Genomic DNA, 16,625 nt, shown 5'->3' on the forward strand with positions numbered 1-16,625 from the left:
CCATGTATTTTCTATGGGCGGTTAGCATTGGGTGTTAATCCCGTTTCCTCCAATGTTTCTGATCCGATTGAATTTTTATTTATGTCTAGTCTTTATTTTGGGTACTTACATACGGTGACTGAGTGTTGTAGCATTTTTTATGCTACATAATCCATCCATCCATCCATTTTCTACCGCTTATTCCCTTTTGGGGTCACGGGGGGCATAATGTTTTTTTTATTAAATGTGCTTTTCATGATGGTATCCTTACATCACACTCAAATTTATAAGCGGAGGCCTAAATTTACCACATGCCTTTGATAAGCGCCGGAGTGAGAAGAGGTTTTGAATTAATTACCCCCCCGGCACTAATTCAAGGAAATACGATAACTAAGGTATCAATATTTTGATTTAGGTATCAATATTAGAACATAAAGACATAGTATCAATGGTATCGATATATCAGCATAAAACCGCGTATTATTAGTCAAAAAATGTTGGTCTGTCCGTGTGGTCATCCATCCATCCATTTTTCTACCGCTTGTCCCTTTTGGGGTCGCCGAAGCCTATCTCAGCTGCATTCGGGCGGAAGGCGGTGTACACCCTGGACAAGTTGCCACCTCATCGCTGTGTCAACACAGATAGACAGACAACATTCACACTCACACACTAGGGTCAATTTAGTGTTGCCAATCAACCTATCCCCATGCAAACTCCACACAGAAAGATCCCGAGCTCGGGATTGAACCCAGGACTACTCAGGACTTTCGTATTGTGAGGAAGATGCACCAACCCCTGTTCCACCGTGCTGCCCCCGTGTGGTCAACGTTATTTAATTTGTCTCACTATGGCAAAAGTTAAATGTAAATTAAAAGTAAGGAATGAGCACACATTGCATAATTAAAAATATATCAATGGTGGGGGTAAATAAATAGGTCTCGATAACTTATGTTGGCGACAAAAGTCGTCCACACAGAGCGTATCAAATGACAGACGACGGGGTCGGGATAACAGAATGGAGTGGCACTTTGGCCCGGCTACTGTTGCCTTTATCCCGGCTCACGGTCCCAACACAAAATAGCCTTGCATGACCCAATGTAAAACAGAAGCTTTGCTCAGTCTTCTCTGTCAGCTGTTAGTTTAACCTCATGCTGTAAAAATAATCAGCTCACTGCCAGGTCACTCGGTATTCATTCTTGTGAGCTCGGGGTTCAGAATTTCATCCAGATGATGACAACAGAATCACAATGTCACCAGAGTCAAGAATGTATAACTTAACTGAATAGATATATTTTGGTCAGCAGGGAATTGTCCTAGTATGCTTATTGATAATACTGATTAAAAAGCTGATTTTTAGTTTATTTTTTGCTGTTCCATGCTTTGGTAAAAATGGTAACTCTCATGCTGGTATTAAGGCATACCACTGCAAAGATAAACAAAAATAAGAAAACAAGGGTAAACAACAAAAAAGATAAAATTGTGTGTTTATATATACAAAACCAGTGAAGTTGGCACATTGTGTAAATCGTGAATAAAAACAGAATACAATTATTTGCAAATCCTTTTCAACCTATTTTCAGTTGAATAGACTGCAAAGACAAGATACTTAACGTTTGAACTGATAAAAGTTGTTATTTTTTTGTAAATATTAGCACATTTGGAATTTGATGCCTGCAGCATGTTTCAAAAAAGCTGGTACAAGTGGCAAAACCGACTAAGAAAGTTGAGAAATGCTCATCAAACACTTACTTGGAACATCCCACTGATGAACAGGCTAATTGGGAACAGGTGGGTGCCATGATTGAGTATAAAAGCAGCTTCCATGAAATACCTAGTCACTCACAAACAAGCAAATTGCCGATGAGTTTAAGAAGAACATTTCTCAACGAGCTATTGCAAGGAATTTAGGGATTTCACCATCTACGGTCCGTAATATCATCAAAAAGTTCAGAAAATTTGGAGAAATCCCTGCACGTAAGCGACAAGGCCAAAAACCAACATTAAATGCCTGTGACCTTCGATCCGTCAGGCAGTACTGCATCAAAAACCAACATCAGTGTGTAAAGGATATCACCGCAGGTCACAAGTTTGTTTGTGCTGAACTCACGGGCCACCAGTTAAGTAGCCAAAATGATGAAGAAGAGAGGACTTAAAATTGAACCTTGAGGAACACCACTGGCATAACTAAATAAGTTGAACAAATGACTACTGACTGTATCTGAAGTAAACAAGGTGCAGGGACACCTTAGTTCCATGCTGTGAATCACATTATGAAAAAAAAATGTGTCCTAGCCAAAAAGGAGAGGACTTGATGGGGTGCCCTGAGCAACACCTCAGTTATGTAAATCACAAGTTTGGACCCCAGTGTTACTGTATATGTTTGCTAAAAAAGTTAAAATATCAATCCAAAGATCTGCCAATGTGTTTAAAGTGGCCCAAGTTCCTCTATACATGAAGGGAGTCTAGAGTTTTTAGGAATTTGATGCAAAAAAATATTTGTCTACCAAGTTTTGAGCAAAAGTCAGGGGCTGAAATGGTGTCCTTTTCGGGCCAGATTTGGCACACGGGATGCTAGTTGAATAACCCTGGCAAACAGTCTACCTCTGCCATACTCAACTTTTGATCAATACATGCAATAAACATGATTGCTGTAATGCATAAATTAGTTTCAACTGCAACAACAATCCCTTTTTCTTCTTCTTCTTCTTTTAACATGTCCTGTCCAGACATTTAGGCAAATCATATTGTTGAAGTTGATATGCTATAGAGATTTACTTTTCAAAATAGAAGTGTGGGATACTGCTCTTGTTGCCTTATTTGTATTTTACTTTATTGAATTAATTAATATTAATGTTTGGCACAGCCAGGAGGGGATAGAAAGAAGACGGATAGGAATTGCGCAGATGAAAGGGGAAGAGACAGAAGGACAACTACGACAAAAACAGCAACATCATCAAATACAATATATTCAAATTTAATAATGAAAATTCTAACAACAAACCAGTTAATGAAGTAGATATTAATAACACATCACTGTCAATGAGCATTATTGCACTACAAATGGAGCAATACAAATTCCAATAAAAAAACTCTATTGATGAGCAATAATAACTTCAGTAATACAATACAACAATACATAAATGTGAATGAATACGTGAACTACAAAGGAAAGCAGATAGTGTGTGTCTGCGGTGGTGGTGGTGGTGGGAGGGATGGGGGTCTATAGTAACCTTATAGATTGTTATACAAACCCTGTTTCCATATGAGTTGGGAAATTGTGTTAGATGTAAATATAAACGGAATACAAGGATTTGCAAATCATTTTCAACCCATATTCAGTTGAATATGCTACAAAGACAACATATTTGATGTTAAAACTGATAAACATTTTTTTTGTTGCAAATAATCATTAACTTTAGAATTTGATCCCAGCAACACGTGACAAAGAAGTTGGAAAAAGGTGGCAATTAATACTGATAAAGTTGAGGAATGCTCATCAAACACTTATATGGAACATCCCACAGGTGTGCAGGCTGATTGGGAACAGGTGGGTGCCATGATTGGGTATAAAAACAGCTTCCCAAAAAATGCTCAGTCTTTCACAATAAAGAATGGGGCGAGGTACACCCCTTTGTCCACAACTGCGTGAGCAAATAGTCAAACAGTTTAAGAACAACATTTCCCCATATGCAATTACAAGAAATTTAGGGATTTCAACATCGACGGTCCATAATATCATCAAATGGTTCAGAGAATCTGCAGAAATCACTCCACGTAAGCGGCATAGCGGGAAACCAACATTGAATGACCGTGACCTTCGATCCCTCAGACGGCACTGTATCAAAAACCGGCATTAATCTCTAAAGGATATCACCACATGGGCTCAGGAACACTTCAGAAAATCCGTGTCACTAAATACAGTTCGTCGCTACATTTTTAAGTGCAAGTTAAAGCTCTAGTATGCAAAGCGAAAGCCATTTATCAACAACATCCAGAAACGCCACCGGCTTCTCTGGGCCAGGGATCATCTAAGATGGACTGATGCAAAGTGGAAAAGTGTTTTGTGGTCTGACGAGTCCACATTTCAAATTGTTTTTGAAAATATTTCGCATTGTGTCATCCGGACCAAAGGGGAAGCGAACCATACAGACCTTATGTATAGTAACCTTATAGATTGTTATAAGAAAATAGGTTAAGCTTTAGCAGTGTTCCACGTTTCTCCCAAGTTCCCCCAGGTTTGGGTCTATAGTAACCTTATAGAGTGTTATAGTAAAATAGGTTAAGCTTTAGCATTGTCCACCCCTGTCGACCAGCAGAGTTGAACATTTTTCATTTTTGAATTTGTGGAGGACAAAAAACATCAATTATTTTCATTTGCCTCACTTTACCTGTCTTTTCCCTGCCAGAGCATCCAGTGACAATTTTGAGAAAACTAGAGGACCAGAAATTCCCTGCGGCATCAACACTCTCCATCGAGTGTGAGCTTTCAAGGCACAATGTGGACGTGAAATGGATGAAGGCAAGTCCATACTTAGGAGCGTAAATAATTGTTAAATTACGTATCCATTTTTAGTCCTAGATCAAACTTCATTGATTAACTCCTTAGCAAGTTGTCCCTTCTGGTGGACATTTCTCAACATCAAATCATGTTTGCAAAGGTATTGCAGGTTATCAAAGTGTGGCACATTGGGGCAGGCTCACTCTGCCACACATATGTTATGAAATGCACTTGGGGTCTGTCCTTCTTATTACAAAAATATTTTCTAAAGCATATTTTGTGAAGGTCTCTTTTCACACCGGAATTTGATTTACTTTGGATTGGGCATATTGACAAGTATTGTATTTTCCGTACCACAGGGCGCACCGGATTATAAATCGCACTGTCGATGAATGGTCTATTGTTGATGTTTTTTCATATATAAGGTGCACCGGATTATAGGGCGCATTAAAGGTGTCATATTATTATCTATTTTTTGCTAAATTGATAACACTTTCTTGTGGTCTACATAACATGTAAAGGTAAGATGGAGCAAACTGTTTTAATGACATTCAGACTTTACTTAAATCAATAACAGAGCAGCATCTCCTCATCCGGAAACAACAACAAGGAAATGTATCCCGTGAAAAAACGTCCAACCGGAATTCTCTAACTAAAGTCGCTTGGGTGAATAATGTAATCTCACTACACCGGTATTTGTTTAGCATTTTCATGGCGAGTTTACTGACAGATATAAGTAAGACCTTTACATTACTTTATATTACAAATGGCAACAGCGGAGGATGATGTCCCATAACAAGATGATAGAGAAAAAGAAGAAGCTTATCGACTACGGAGTCGCCAGTGCGCAATTTTTCAGGATTTATGCAGATCCCAAATACAGATCAGCAGGTACCAGAACGTGAGAAAAGTTGCGTTTACATAATATTGCGATTCAAAACACCAGATAATATTTCTTACCTTATACACACACCATAATAATACTCAAATGTTTAATGCGCCGACAATCCATCAAGCGGTGCGGCTTCATAGCTTACCAAAGTCGTACTAAAACAAGTTATAGACGGAACGTATAAAATGTTGGTGTTGTTTACTTGAGTCATATTGCCATCATAGTGCAGTCTACACATATCGCTTATGTTTGACAGCCATCTACTGGTCACACTTATCATTACACAATGTACCAAATAAAATTGTTTCGAGGTCGGTAAGCAAAATCAGAATTATTCCGTACATTAGGCGCACCGAATTATAAGGCACACTGTCGAGTTTTGGGGAAAAAAATGATTTTAGGTGTGCCTTATAGTCCGTAAACTACGGTAACTGAAGGGACTGTGCAGGGTATGTTCTTCATTTTTCCTCAAGTTTTTGTGTCTCTGCTGAAGTCCTCTGGCACCTCCTACTGGCAGCCTAACTCCCACTTAGAAAACCCCCTACTATTTTCTGTAGATATAAATAATTTGCAGTGCCAGTATTATAAGGTTCATATCAATTTTCTTGTTTAGCATGTTTAATACTAATTAAATGCAAACCATTTGTCAGGAGTATGGAGGCATCTTTAATGATGTGACCCCAAGTTGAAGCACGATGGTAACTAAAATAAAACTATTTAATAAACTAAAGAAACACACTCAGGAGCGAGTGAGAGATCGGAACACAAGAAGGCGAGTGCAAAAAGAGAAGGACAAGACAGATCTTCTCGTACTGATCAAACAGCAACAAAAGGAAAAACAGAGCTTTCGCACAGCAGAGGATTAGGCATAACAAATAGGAGACGGATTGGCAACCGGGCAAAGGTGTGTTTCAGTTGCTAATCAGGCGGCACGGCACGAGGATGTGAAACTTACAAAATAAAAGCACATGACAGGACCCAAACTACCACACACAGGGAAAAAGCAAATAAGAGTCCAAAACAGCTACAAGGAGGTAAGACCGTTCCTCGACTTACAATTCGCAGCCCACATTTGTGGTCCAGCTAAACACTTTGGCTTTTGGCAAAACGGATGTCCTTGATAGGTTACTGACTAAATGCCAAATGCCCCATTATTTCTTGCAGCATTCCTGCAGGAGTAGAGCTGTGTGAAAACCCTCAGCTTTTGCCAGCATGCTATTTGGCCTACTTTTGTGGGTTAGTAATATGAATTTGTAATAACTACACATTTATATTGACTGGCCCACATTATGGTGTTTTTTTAATGGGGTGGACGTATTTAGGTTTTGTATTTTTCAGAATAGGATAGGATAGGACATCACTTTATTGTCATTGCGCTTAAAAAGTACAACAAAGTATTTTTTTGTTAGAGACCAGGAAAAAAACCTTTCCCAACGCACAACAGTATGCAAACATACATTGTGTGTCAAAGGTGTGGACAGGGCAGGAGTTTGTCGCGTCTTCGCTGCACTGTCCTCCAGGGAATATTTTAGAGAGCAGTGCAAAAAGACGATAGAAGAAAGTTAAGACAAGACAAAACAAAAGAGCAAGCAGGAAAGATCAGGGAGAGGGGAATGGAAAAGTGTCTGCCTTTGATGAGTGCCAGAAAGAAACCTACCAGGTTTAACTATTTCCAATTTAACTTGAACACAGTACAAGATGGTTATTATTATTTACTACCTATAGAAACGGAGAAAAGGTTTAGGTCAATGTTATAGAACTGCTTTTATTTTTGAGAAATTGAAATTGTATTTAGAATCAACTTGTTTCCATATATTTATCCTCGATTTTTTTCTGCCAGAAATAAACCCATAAATGAATTAAGTTCTATTGTTTGCTAACCATATGTTTATTTCACACAGTCAATGGGCTGCAGTTTTGGATAAAAAAATAAAAAAAAGAAAAAAGTTACTGTTTTGATATTTAAAGTTCTTGAATCAAATCATGTCGTATCCCTCAAGATGAGTTAAATTGGAGCAATGAAAAAAAAAAAGTTATTAGGGTTATTCTACAAAGTCATCGCTGTTCAGTCACATATGTCCTGAAGTTGTTGGTGAACAATTCCATTTCATTTTATTAACTGTTGTTTTGTTTTCTTCTTCAGAACGGCAGCGAGGTGAAGCCCGGCAAAAACGTACGCATTTATTCAGTCGGACGGAAGCGATTTCTTCAGATTACAAAATGCCATGTCTGTGATTCTGGCGTGTACACCTGTGACACCGGAGACGTGACGACATGCTGCACAGTGGAAGTCTATGGTAAAGCCTGCTGTTGTTAAATAACCAATTAGGTATTGTCAAGAAGGCATCCGGTTGATTTACAAAAAATTGGAAACAATCTCCAGCCCTACAGGATCTATATCGCTTATCCTGTGCAGGCAAGAGCCTATTCCAGTTGATAAATCTGAGAGACAAGGTTAAAACCCAGAAATAATACAGTACCAGGCAATGATGGGGCCATTATAAAATAATGACAGCCTTTCCTTTCACACTACACCCTCAACATAGAGCATGTTGTCTAAAATTAACCAACTTGCTTGTTTTGGTTCTGAGGATTAATTTAGAACATGCAGGCAATGAGCTTCAACTTGCAAACTACACAGAAGGCTGGATCAAACAGAACCATCTCCTCGTGAGTTGACAATGCGAACATCCACCAACCCATCATTACACACTAACAATAACACTATTTCTTAAAAAAACTGCCAATGTAAATTCAACAAACACCAACAGACTAGAAAGTATCACATAATTTGAACACATTTGCAGATCAGAATCAGAAATACTTTATTAATCCCTGAGGGGAAATAAACATTTTCAGCACAATCCCATTCAAGATCAGACAAACATTACAGGGAGACAGAAACAGCATCGCTGACGGGTCTGCCAACTTCCGGCGCCCCTTACAGAAAAGGGACGGCGTGGCGCAGTGGGAAAGTGACCGTGCGCAACCCGAGCGTCCCTGGTTCAAATCCCACCTAGTACCAACTCTCGTCACGTCCGTTGTGTCCTGAGCAAGACACTTCACCCTTGCTCCTGATGGGTGCTGGTTGGCGCCTTGCATGGCAGCTCCCTCCATCAGTGTGTGAATGTGTGTGTGAATGGGTAAATGTGGAAGTAGTGTCAAAGCGCTTTGAGTACTTTGAAGGTAGAAAAGCGCTATACAAGTACAACCCATTTATCATTTAAAAGCTGAGATACAGGTAAACACACATGTAAGAGCATCAAACATCAAAGGACATTAAAGACATTAAAGGAGCAGAGCTGATGCAACCAGCCACTTCTACATAGAATAGAATAGCATAGAATAGAATAGAAAGTACTTTATTGATCCCTGGGGGAAATTCAGCACCACAGTTCGCTCACAATAATATAAATATATTCTACATATATTCTACATTTAAGTGCAGTCAAGAAGAATCATATACATTATACAGTCTGATGGCTGTCGGTATGAAGGACCGCCTGTGTTGTTCCGTGTTACATTTTGGGAGTCTGAGCCTTCCACTGAACATGCTCATTCTCTCCGCAAAGTCCGAGTGTAGTGGGTGGTTGGTGTTGTCCATAATAGCGAGGAGTTTTGCTAGACTTCTCCTCTCTGACACCACCGCCAGAGTCCAGCTCCACTCCCACCACGTTACTGGCCTTCTCTACCAGCTTGTCCAGTCTGTTAGCGTCCCTCGCTCTCAGCCCGCAGCCCCAGCAGGCTACGGCGTACAAGAAGGCGCCCGCCACCACCGACTCGTAGAACATCTTCAACATCTTTGTACAGACGTTGAAGGAGCCTAGCCTCCTGAGGAAGTAGAGGCGGCTCTGTCCCTTCTTGTAGAGGGCCTCAGCGTGTTTTGACCCATTCAGCTTGTTGTCGATGTGTACTCCGAGGTATTTATAATCCTCAACCATGTCCACATCGACCCCCCTGATCGAAACAGGGATCGCCGGAGTACTCCTCCTCCTTCCCAGGTCCACAACCAGCTCCTTGGTCTTCGTCATATTGAGCTGGAGGTGGTTCTTTCCACACCATGTGACAAAGTCCTCCACCAGTGCCCTGTATTCCATACATACAGCTATGAATAAAAAGTAAAAGAAACATATACACTGTGTTGGACTCTGCGGTGTACCACGCCATCGTCTGCTGGGGTGGAGGGCGCATGGCCAGAGACGGGAGCAGACCCAACAAAGCAACCAAGAGAGCCGACTCCACTCTCGGCCGCTCACTAACTCGGCCAGTGTCCAGTCCGCATGGATGAGCGAGGATGCGTCTTAGAAAACTCAAGTGTCCGATACCTGCTCATTCAGCCAAGACACTGTGAAGCCTGTCCGTCCTGGTGCTCAATGCTAGCTCCGCAGCCCTGTCTCTTCATCTGCATCTCCTCCAGTCTCTCCAAATGGACTCTGGTGTGGCAGAGACCCAGCAGCCGGTCTCCATCGGCCAAAAGGCTGCCGGGAGGCTAAAAAGAGGGGAAACCTGAATATCTTGATTTCTGATAATCAAGAAGAATACTGTAGGACCAGAGCTTCCCTGGATAGTTCAATCAATCAATCAATCAATGTTTACTTATATAGCCCTAAATCACTAGTGTCTCAAAGGGCTCCACAAACCACTACGACATCCTCGGTAGGCCCACATAAGGGCAAGGAAAACTCACACCCAGTGGGACATCGGTGACAATGATGACTATGAGAACCTTGGAGAGGAGGAAAGCAATGGATGTCGAGCGGGTCTAACATGATACTGTGAAAGTTCAATCTATAATGGATCCAACACAGTCGCGAGAGTCTAGTCCAAATCGGATCCAACACAGCAGCGAGAGTCCCGTTCACGGCGGAGCCAGCAGGAAACCATCCCAAGCGGAGGCGGATCAGCAGCGCAGAGATGTCCCCAGCCGATACACAGGCAAGCAGTACATGGCCACCGGATCGGACCGGACCCCTTCCACAAGGGAGAGTGGGACATAGAAGAAAAATAAAAGAAACGGCAGATCAACTGGTCTAAAAAGGGAGTCTATTTAAAGGCTAGAGTATACAAATGAGTTTTAAGGTGAGACTTAAATGCTTCTACTGAGGTAGCATCTCGAACTGTTACCGGGAAGGCATTCCAGAGTACTGGAGCCCGAAATGAAAAAGCTCTATAGCCCGCAGACTTTTTTTGGGCTTTGGGAATCACTAATAAGCCGGAGTCCTTTGAACGCAGATTTCTTGCCGGTGTATCGTGCCTTCACCAGAAACAACTTTGTTCAGGTTCTAGTTTGACTTAATGACTATTGGCATCTTACAGATGTACTTTTCAGTTTCTTCCAGTCAGACAACGCGTCTGACTGTTCGACAAGAAGACCTAATGAAACTCTTTGAGCTTCAGAGCATAATTGGATGCAATATAAATCGCCCCCCGTAAATACTGTCTGATCCAACAGCCATAGAAACCAAGATTAATATCCAGAGACACAGTAAAACACCCAAAGGCATGTTGACAGACTACTTTAACTTTATGCCATAAGAGGCAAATGTCAAAAAACGAAAAATGGGGCGAAAGTGATGTACTAATGTACTGTATCAATATATTTCAAGCATCAGATGTAGTTTACAGTACATGGGCTACAATGGCATTCTGCTATCTGCAGGTGTGTTTTTTTTACAAGTGACCTCTGACCAGTCCAATTCAAAGGACATGAACATATTGACATAATAATACATCAGATGTTTGATTTATAAAAGTGTGCATTGGAATACTTGTCCACACACGTAACCCGAAAATAGTGAATGCACAAAATTATTCAGACTAATTAACAACATGCATTCCCAAACCTGTGTACACTCTTCACCTGCAATATGCAAGGTCCGCCTGATATCCCACTACATACCCACTTCCCACCATGAATGGTGAAGGTACAACCTCTGATGTAAATTGCAAATCAATGAGCTTGTTGACCGATTAAATTTCGCCATCAACAAAGACCAACAAACAAATTCAACAACACAGATATAGAGGTGATTATGGATGAGATTGTTGTGTATGTGTCAAAGGGAAGGAGGCAACACCAAGGCGGAACTGCAGTTTACCAGGTTTATTTAAACCTTTGATGAATGTGTGGGGTGTGTATGCTACTACAAGTGAATGGGTGCGGACGATGTGTGGAATTAATGTGATTTTTACCAGAGGATGTTGTCGGCGCGTGCCGAATCCAAGGGAAAAGGCGAAGAGGCAGTCAGCGGGGAGGCAAGCAGTCGGGGGCTGGAGAGAGGCAACGATGTCCGTGTCAAAGCAGGGGTCGTGGATCGAAGGAGGCAAGCAGAGATCCGGAAGGAAGTCGTGAGGCGAGACACAATCACAGGCAACTGGGAAGACACTGAGGAAGACACAAAGGACATCAAAACGGGAGCGAGGAAGAACACAAAGACGGCGAGCAAGAAACGAGGGAGGGGTGCCAGACGTGATGCTTACTCAGGGAGCTTGGCGACGTTCTGGTGAAAGTGTCTTGGGTCCGCTGGCTTTTAGGCCAATCCCTCTTGTCAAGACCAGGTGCGCCGATGATCAATTGTCTGCAGCCTTGTCGCTGTGTGGGCGTGCTGCGCCCAGCTCGAGCAGGGGCATGTCCAAGCGTGCTGCCAGCAGCTCCATCTGCCGTGGAAAAGCGAGTTCGAGTCCTCGCCTAGACAGAGATAGAAATTTAATTAAAGTAGTAGTTGACATTGCCGCCAAATATTGCGTTCCAAACTCATATGATTTAAGGTACATTTTTGCAAGTTATTGAAGTCAACTTTGAGTGAAACTTTCTTCTAAATGCAATGTTTTGTTAGAACGATGTTTTCAAAAAGTATTTACAAACCATATACCGTTTTTTCGGATTATAAATCGCTCCGGAGTATATGTCGCACCGGCCGAAAATGTATCATAAAGAAGGAAAATAACATAGATACGTCGCATTTTTGGGGGAAATTTATTTGATAAAATCCATCACCAAGAATAGACATTTGAAAGGCAATTTAAAATAAATAAAGAATAGTGAACAACAGGCTGAATAACCAACGCATAAATAACCAACTGTGAAGGTGCCTGGTATGTTTACGTAACATATTAGGGTAAGAGTCATTCAAATAACTATAACATATAGAACATGCTATACGTTTACCAAACAATCTGCCACTCCTAATCGATAAACCCCATGAAATCTTCTTCCTCGATGTCACTTCTAAACAACTCTGCCAACTCCAAAAGGTATGCGCCGCTTCCTCTTGTCGTTTTCTGCTGCATATTTCACTATGTCCAGCTTGTAATCTGCAGTACATGTTCTCATTTTCAGTGCCATTTTTGTTCAGCCCTTCTCAGTTTTTATAAGTTACCGCCAACATTGAAATTATCCATTTTAATAGCTACGGCAGTAGCATATAGCAGTTAGCATTCCATGACCCACAATGCACTTCTGCCATGACCCTCCCCCGCCGAATTCTTATTGGTTGACGTGTGTGTGACGGTTGCTGACGTGTGTGACGATTGCTGACATTTTCTTCGTCTCTTCTGCGAATGAGATAAATAATATTATTTAATATTTTACGGTAATGTGTATATAATTTCACATATAAGTCGCTCCCGAGTATATGTCGCACCCCCGGCCAGACTATGAAAAAAACTGTGATTTATAATCCGAAAAATACGGTACACTTGGGTGTGTTGTGTCAATGCTAACAAAACTTGAACGTTGCAATGCAGCCCAACACTGCCATCTGCTGGGAATTTAAAATAATCACAGTAACGCTGATCAGTCATGTGTAAGTCAAGGGTTATTGTGGTTTGCTAACTGCAAATATAGCACATGCATTTCAGGGAATTGAACAGGAACCACACATTTTCATTATAACCGTAAATGAATGTTTGACATATGTATTGACAGAACGAGAGCTGGAGATCCTGCAAGCCCTGGAGGACGTCAGCATCCTGGAAGATCAGAATGCTGTATTTGTATGTGAGATCTCACTGGAGGATGTGCCGGGGGAATGGTACAAGAACAGGGAGATGATACAACAAACTAGTACCATCAAGATCCGCCAGGAAGGTTTGTGTACATTTTGGTTCATTATTCACGGTGGCAGAGGGGTTAGTGCGTCTGCCTCACAATACGAAGCTCCTGCAGTCCTGGGTTCAAATCCAGGCTGGGGATCTTTCTGTGTGGAGTCTGCATGTTCTCCCCGTGAATGCGTGGGTTCCCTCCGGGTACTCCGGCTTCCTCCCACTTCCAAAGACATGCACCTGGGGATAGGTTGATTGGCAACACTAAATTGGCCCTAGTGTGTGAATGTGAGTGTGAATGTTGTCTGTCTATCTGTGTTGGCCCTGCGATGAGGTGGTGACTTGTCCAGGGTGTACCCTGCCTTCCGCCCGATTGTAGCTGAGATAGGCGCCAGCGCCCCCCGCGACCCCGAAAGGGAATAAGCGGTAGAAAATGGATGGATGGATGGATTTTAGATCTTTAAGATGGAAACTGTAGCTGCCATTATGATGTGCAGTGATGTTTTCTAATGACCATAAGTCTTTGAACTATACAAAGTATTTAGATGGTTAGAATCTGCGCTTTTGCTTGATATACTAGTTACTATGGTAATCTAATTAGTTACTATGGTAATCTAAGTCACAGCAGCTCAGACAAGTCACCAAGCGGTGTGGGTGGGGAGCGTTTCCACAGATTGTTTCCAGAGCGGCCAGCCTGAAATGAGGGTGTCAGAGACAGACGCGGAAGGAGATTTTTACAAGAAACTTCTAAAGCTTAGTGATATATCAGATATATCAGATTGTAGGTGTGGCTTTATTACCATTTGTGTTCATATTTTGCTGTGTTTGTTGCATTTTTGTTGCGTTTCCCTTGATTGTGAAATCTATCGAGAGGGTGTGTGATGTTCATGTGTTGTCAATATTCAGTGTTTTTTTCGTTCATAGTTAATATTGTAAATCCCACATTCTTTATCTACATGTTCATTCTCATTTAGTAAAAAAAAAAAAATCCATTCTGTTTTTTCAGGCGGTCTGTCTACGTTTTTAGCATTCAATCAGACATTATTGTGAGGTTTTGTATTCGTGTTCCTAAAAATCAGATATAGCCGACAGCACCCTTTTTTCGTAAAAGTTAGCCCCTCAAGTCAAACTAATTACCCTGGCATGATCTAAAGAATGGTTGTCCAAGTTAGGAGTTGGTTAGAGTTAGGGTGAGGGAAACAGAAAAAAGCTGAATAAATAAACAATAGCCTATTTACCAATATATCTCAATTGTTTCCTTCGAACAATATGATGTAAAATTGTCATCAAGGAAATAGGAGTAACACCACATTTGATATGCCTTGTGAAGCTATACGCGATTGGTCCATGAAATCTGGGAACCACCATTGGGCATTTTTGTGTCATCACGTCTGTGATAGGGTTAATTACTAACAGTACAAGTGATTATTGTATGTTTTCAGGGACCAAACACTTTCTCCTAATGTGCAATGTGCGGCCCGAGGACTGTGGTGAGATTAAATTTGTGGCCAGACATGTGCACTCTGTGGCTCAGCTGAAAGTAACAGGTAAAACAATACAACTCTCAGTCCTACCCCAGCTTTTGTAGCTTCAAAATGTCTAAACGCAGCGCCGTCTTTTTCCAGAGATTCCCGTCAGCATTGTGAAACCCCTGCAGGATAAGACCGTTCCGGAGACGAGCCGAGTGGTCTTGGACTGCACCGTGTCCAACCCGAGATGTAGTATTCGATGGTACAAAGGGAGTAACGTCATCCTGCCTTCGGAACGCTTCGAGATCAGCAGCGAGGGAGGCTATCGCAAGCTAATCATCCAACAGGTGGCGGTAGCTGACGAAGGCACCTACAGTATGCAGGTCGGGGAATATACATGTTCTGCAAAACTTACCGTGGAACGTAAGACTAATCATGATTAATTGATGTATATATATATATATATATATATATATATATATATATATATATATATATATATATATATATATATATATACATACACAGTGTAACTGCACTATAGAATAATGACATATGTCTGTAATATATTTGTTTCTTTATTTAGTTCCTTTAAAGAGTATTTTTGGCATTGTGTGGGTGTACCTACCGAAGGGGCCTGTGCATGTTGAAATAGTTGTTACTGTACTATACTGGTGTACTCTGAATTCCTCCAAATAACACAGCATTGCTTTCTCTGTTGAAGTAACACATGAAATATGAAAATAACGTGGTCAAAGTTAGAAATCAGAGCCGTGTAGAGCGAGTATGGTCAACTCAGATTTAAAGTTAGTAGCTAACATGACGCCTATAGTCACATTAGGGGCTTTTGGACCAATCATTTAGGAGATCCTCTGACCAAACTCTCTATGATTGGTCAAAAGCTCTTCACGTGAGAACAGGACGCCATGTTTGCTACCAACTTTGAAACTGGGACGAACATACTGTTAGAAATAACATTGCCCCGCCTTCTTTAGACATTTAACATGAACTCAGTAGTTGTCTTATATACATTGATACAAATATGTGCATACCGTATATAAAGAGCCTAACCGCCTTTTACACGGGCCACTATGTCATCGTGGAAGAATTAAATTGCATTATTATATTATGAAGAGCCAAATATTTACACACATTTCAGTACAATGTTAAGTCGAATGTAAAATATGTTGGCTTCACTGTATTTTCTTTCATTTCGTGGGCGGATGGGAGTTTGGAACGTCCCCAAACGCTGATACGCCAATTTGGAGGAAGTGTAACAAGTGGTTTATTGACAAAAAATAAATACTTTTTTTTATACAATCTCATTGTTCCAACATTTTTGATGAAAAGAGTCATTCTAGAAATATATGCCATCCCCCTAATACATATTTATTTTACAATTTCATGGCCAGTGTTGCCAACTCCTCAATAAGGAAAGTAGCTATTGGCCGTCCTAAAAGTCGCTAAATGACATCATCGCCTCATTTGCATAATTACGCCGTAGGAGAGAGGAATAGGGGAGAGATATTCCGCTCGAATGCAGCTGAGATAGTCTCCAGTGAACCCAAATGGGACAAGCGGTATGGATGGATACGAAGGGAGTTTAAAAAGATGGTAATTATTGAATGGAACTGCATATGACCTTTCTTCTTTTGAATATTCGTTGTTGTCCTTTAAATTTAAGTCAATTTTATTCTACATTGTTAAATGTTAGAGCAGGGGTCTAACATTTATATATGTTATG

At 41.0% G+C, this 16,625-nt stretch overlaps 1 protein-coding gene across 1 annotated transcript in view; it reads left to right on the forward strand.

The window, feature by feature from the left end:
• The window catches only part of LOC133564868 (obscurin-like), a 94,047-nt gene extending 77,846 nt beyond the window's left edge, over positions 1 to 16,201 (forward strand). The window contains exons 41-45 of the mRNA XM_061919409.1: positions 4,386 to 4,498; positions 7,513 to 7,666; positions 13,297 to 13,458; positions 14,855 to 14,959; positions 15,038 to 16,201. Coding sequence (XP_061775393.1) covers positions 4,386 to 4,498; positions 7,513 to 7,666; positions 13,297 to 13,458; positions 14,855 to 14,959; positions 15,038 to 15,324 — 821 coding nt within the window. The 3' untranslated portion in view covers positions 15,325 to 16,201. The remainder of the gene's footprint in view (positions 1 to 4,385; positions 4,499 to 7,512; positions 7,667 to 13,296; positions 13,459 to 14,854; positions 14,960 to 15,037) is intronic.
• Positions 16,202 to 16,625: the final 424 nt, after the last annotated feature.

Source organism: Nerophis ophidion, linkage group LG13 (assembly GCF_033978795.1).
Source record: "Nerophis ophidion isolate RoL-2023_Sa linkage group LG13, RoL_Noph_v1.0, whole genome shotgun sequence".
NCBI lineage: Eukaryota > Metazoa > Chordata > Actinopteri > Syngnathiformes > Syngnathidae > Nerophis > Nerophis ophidion.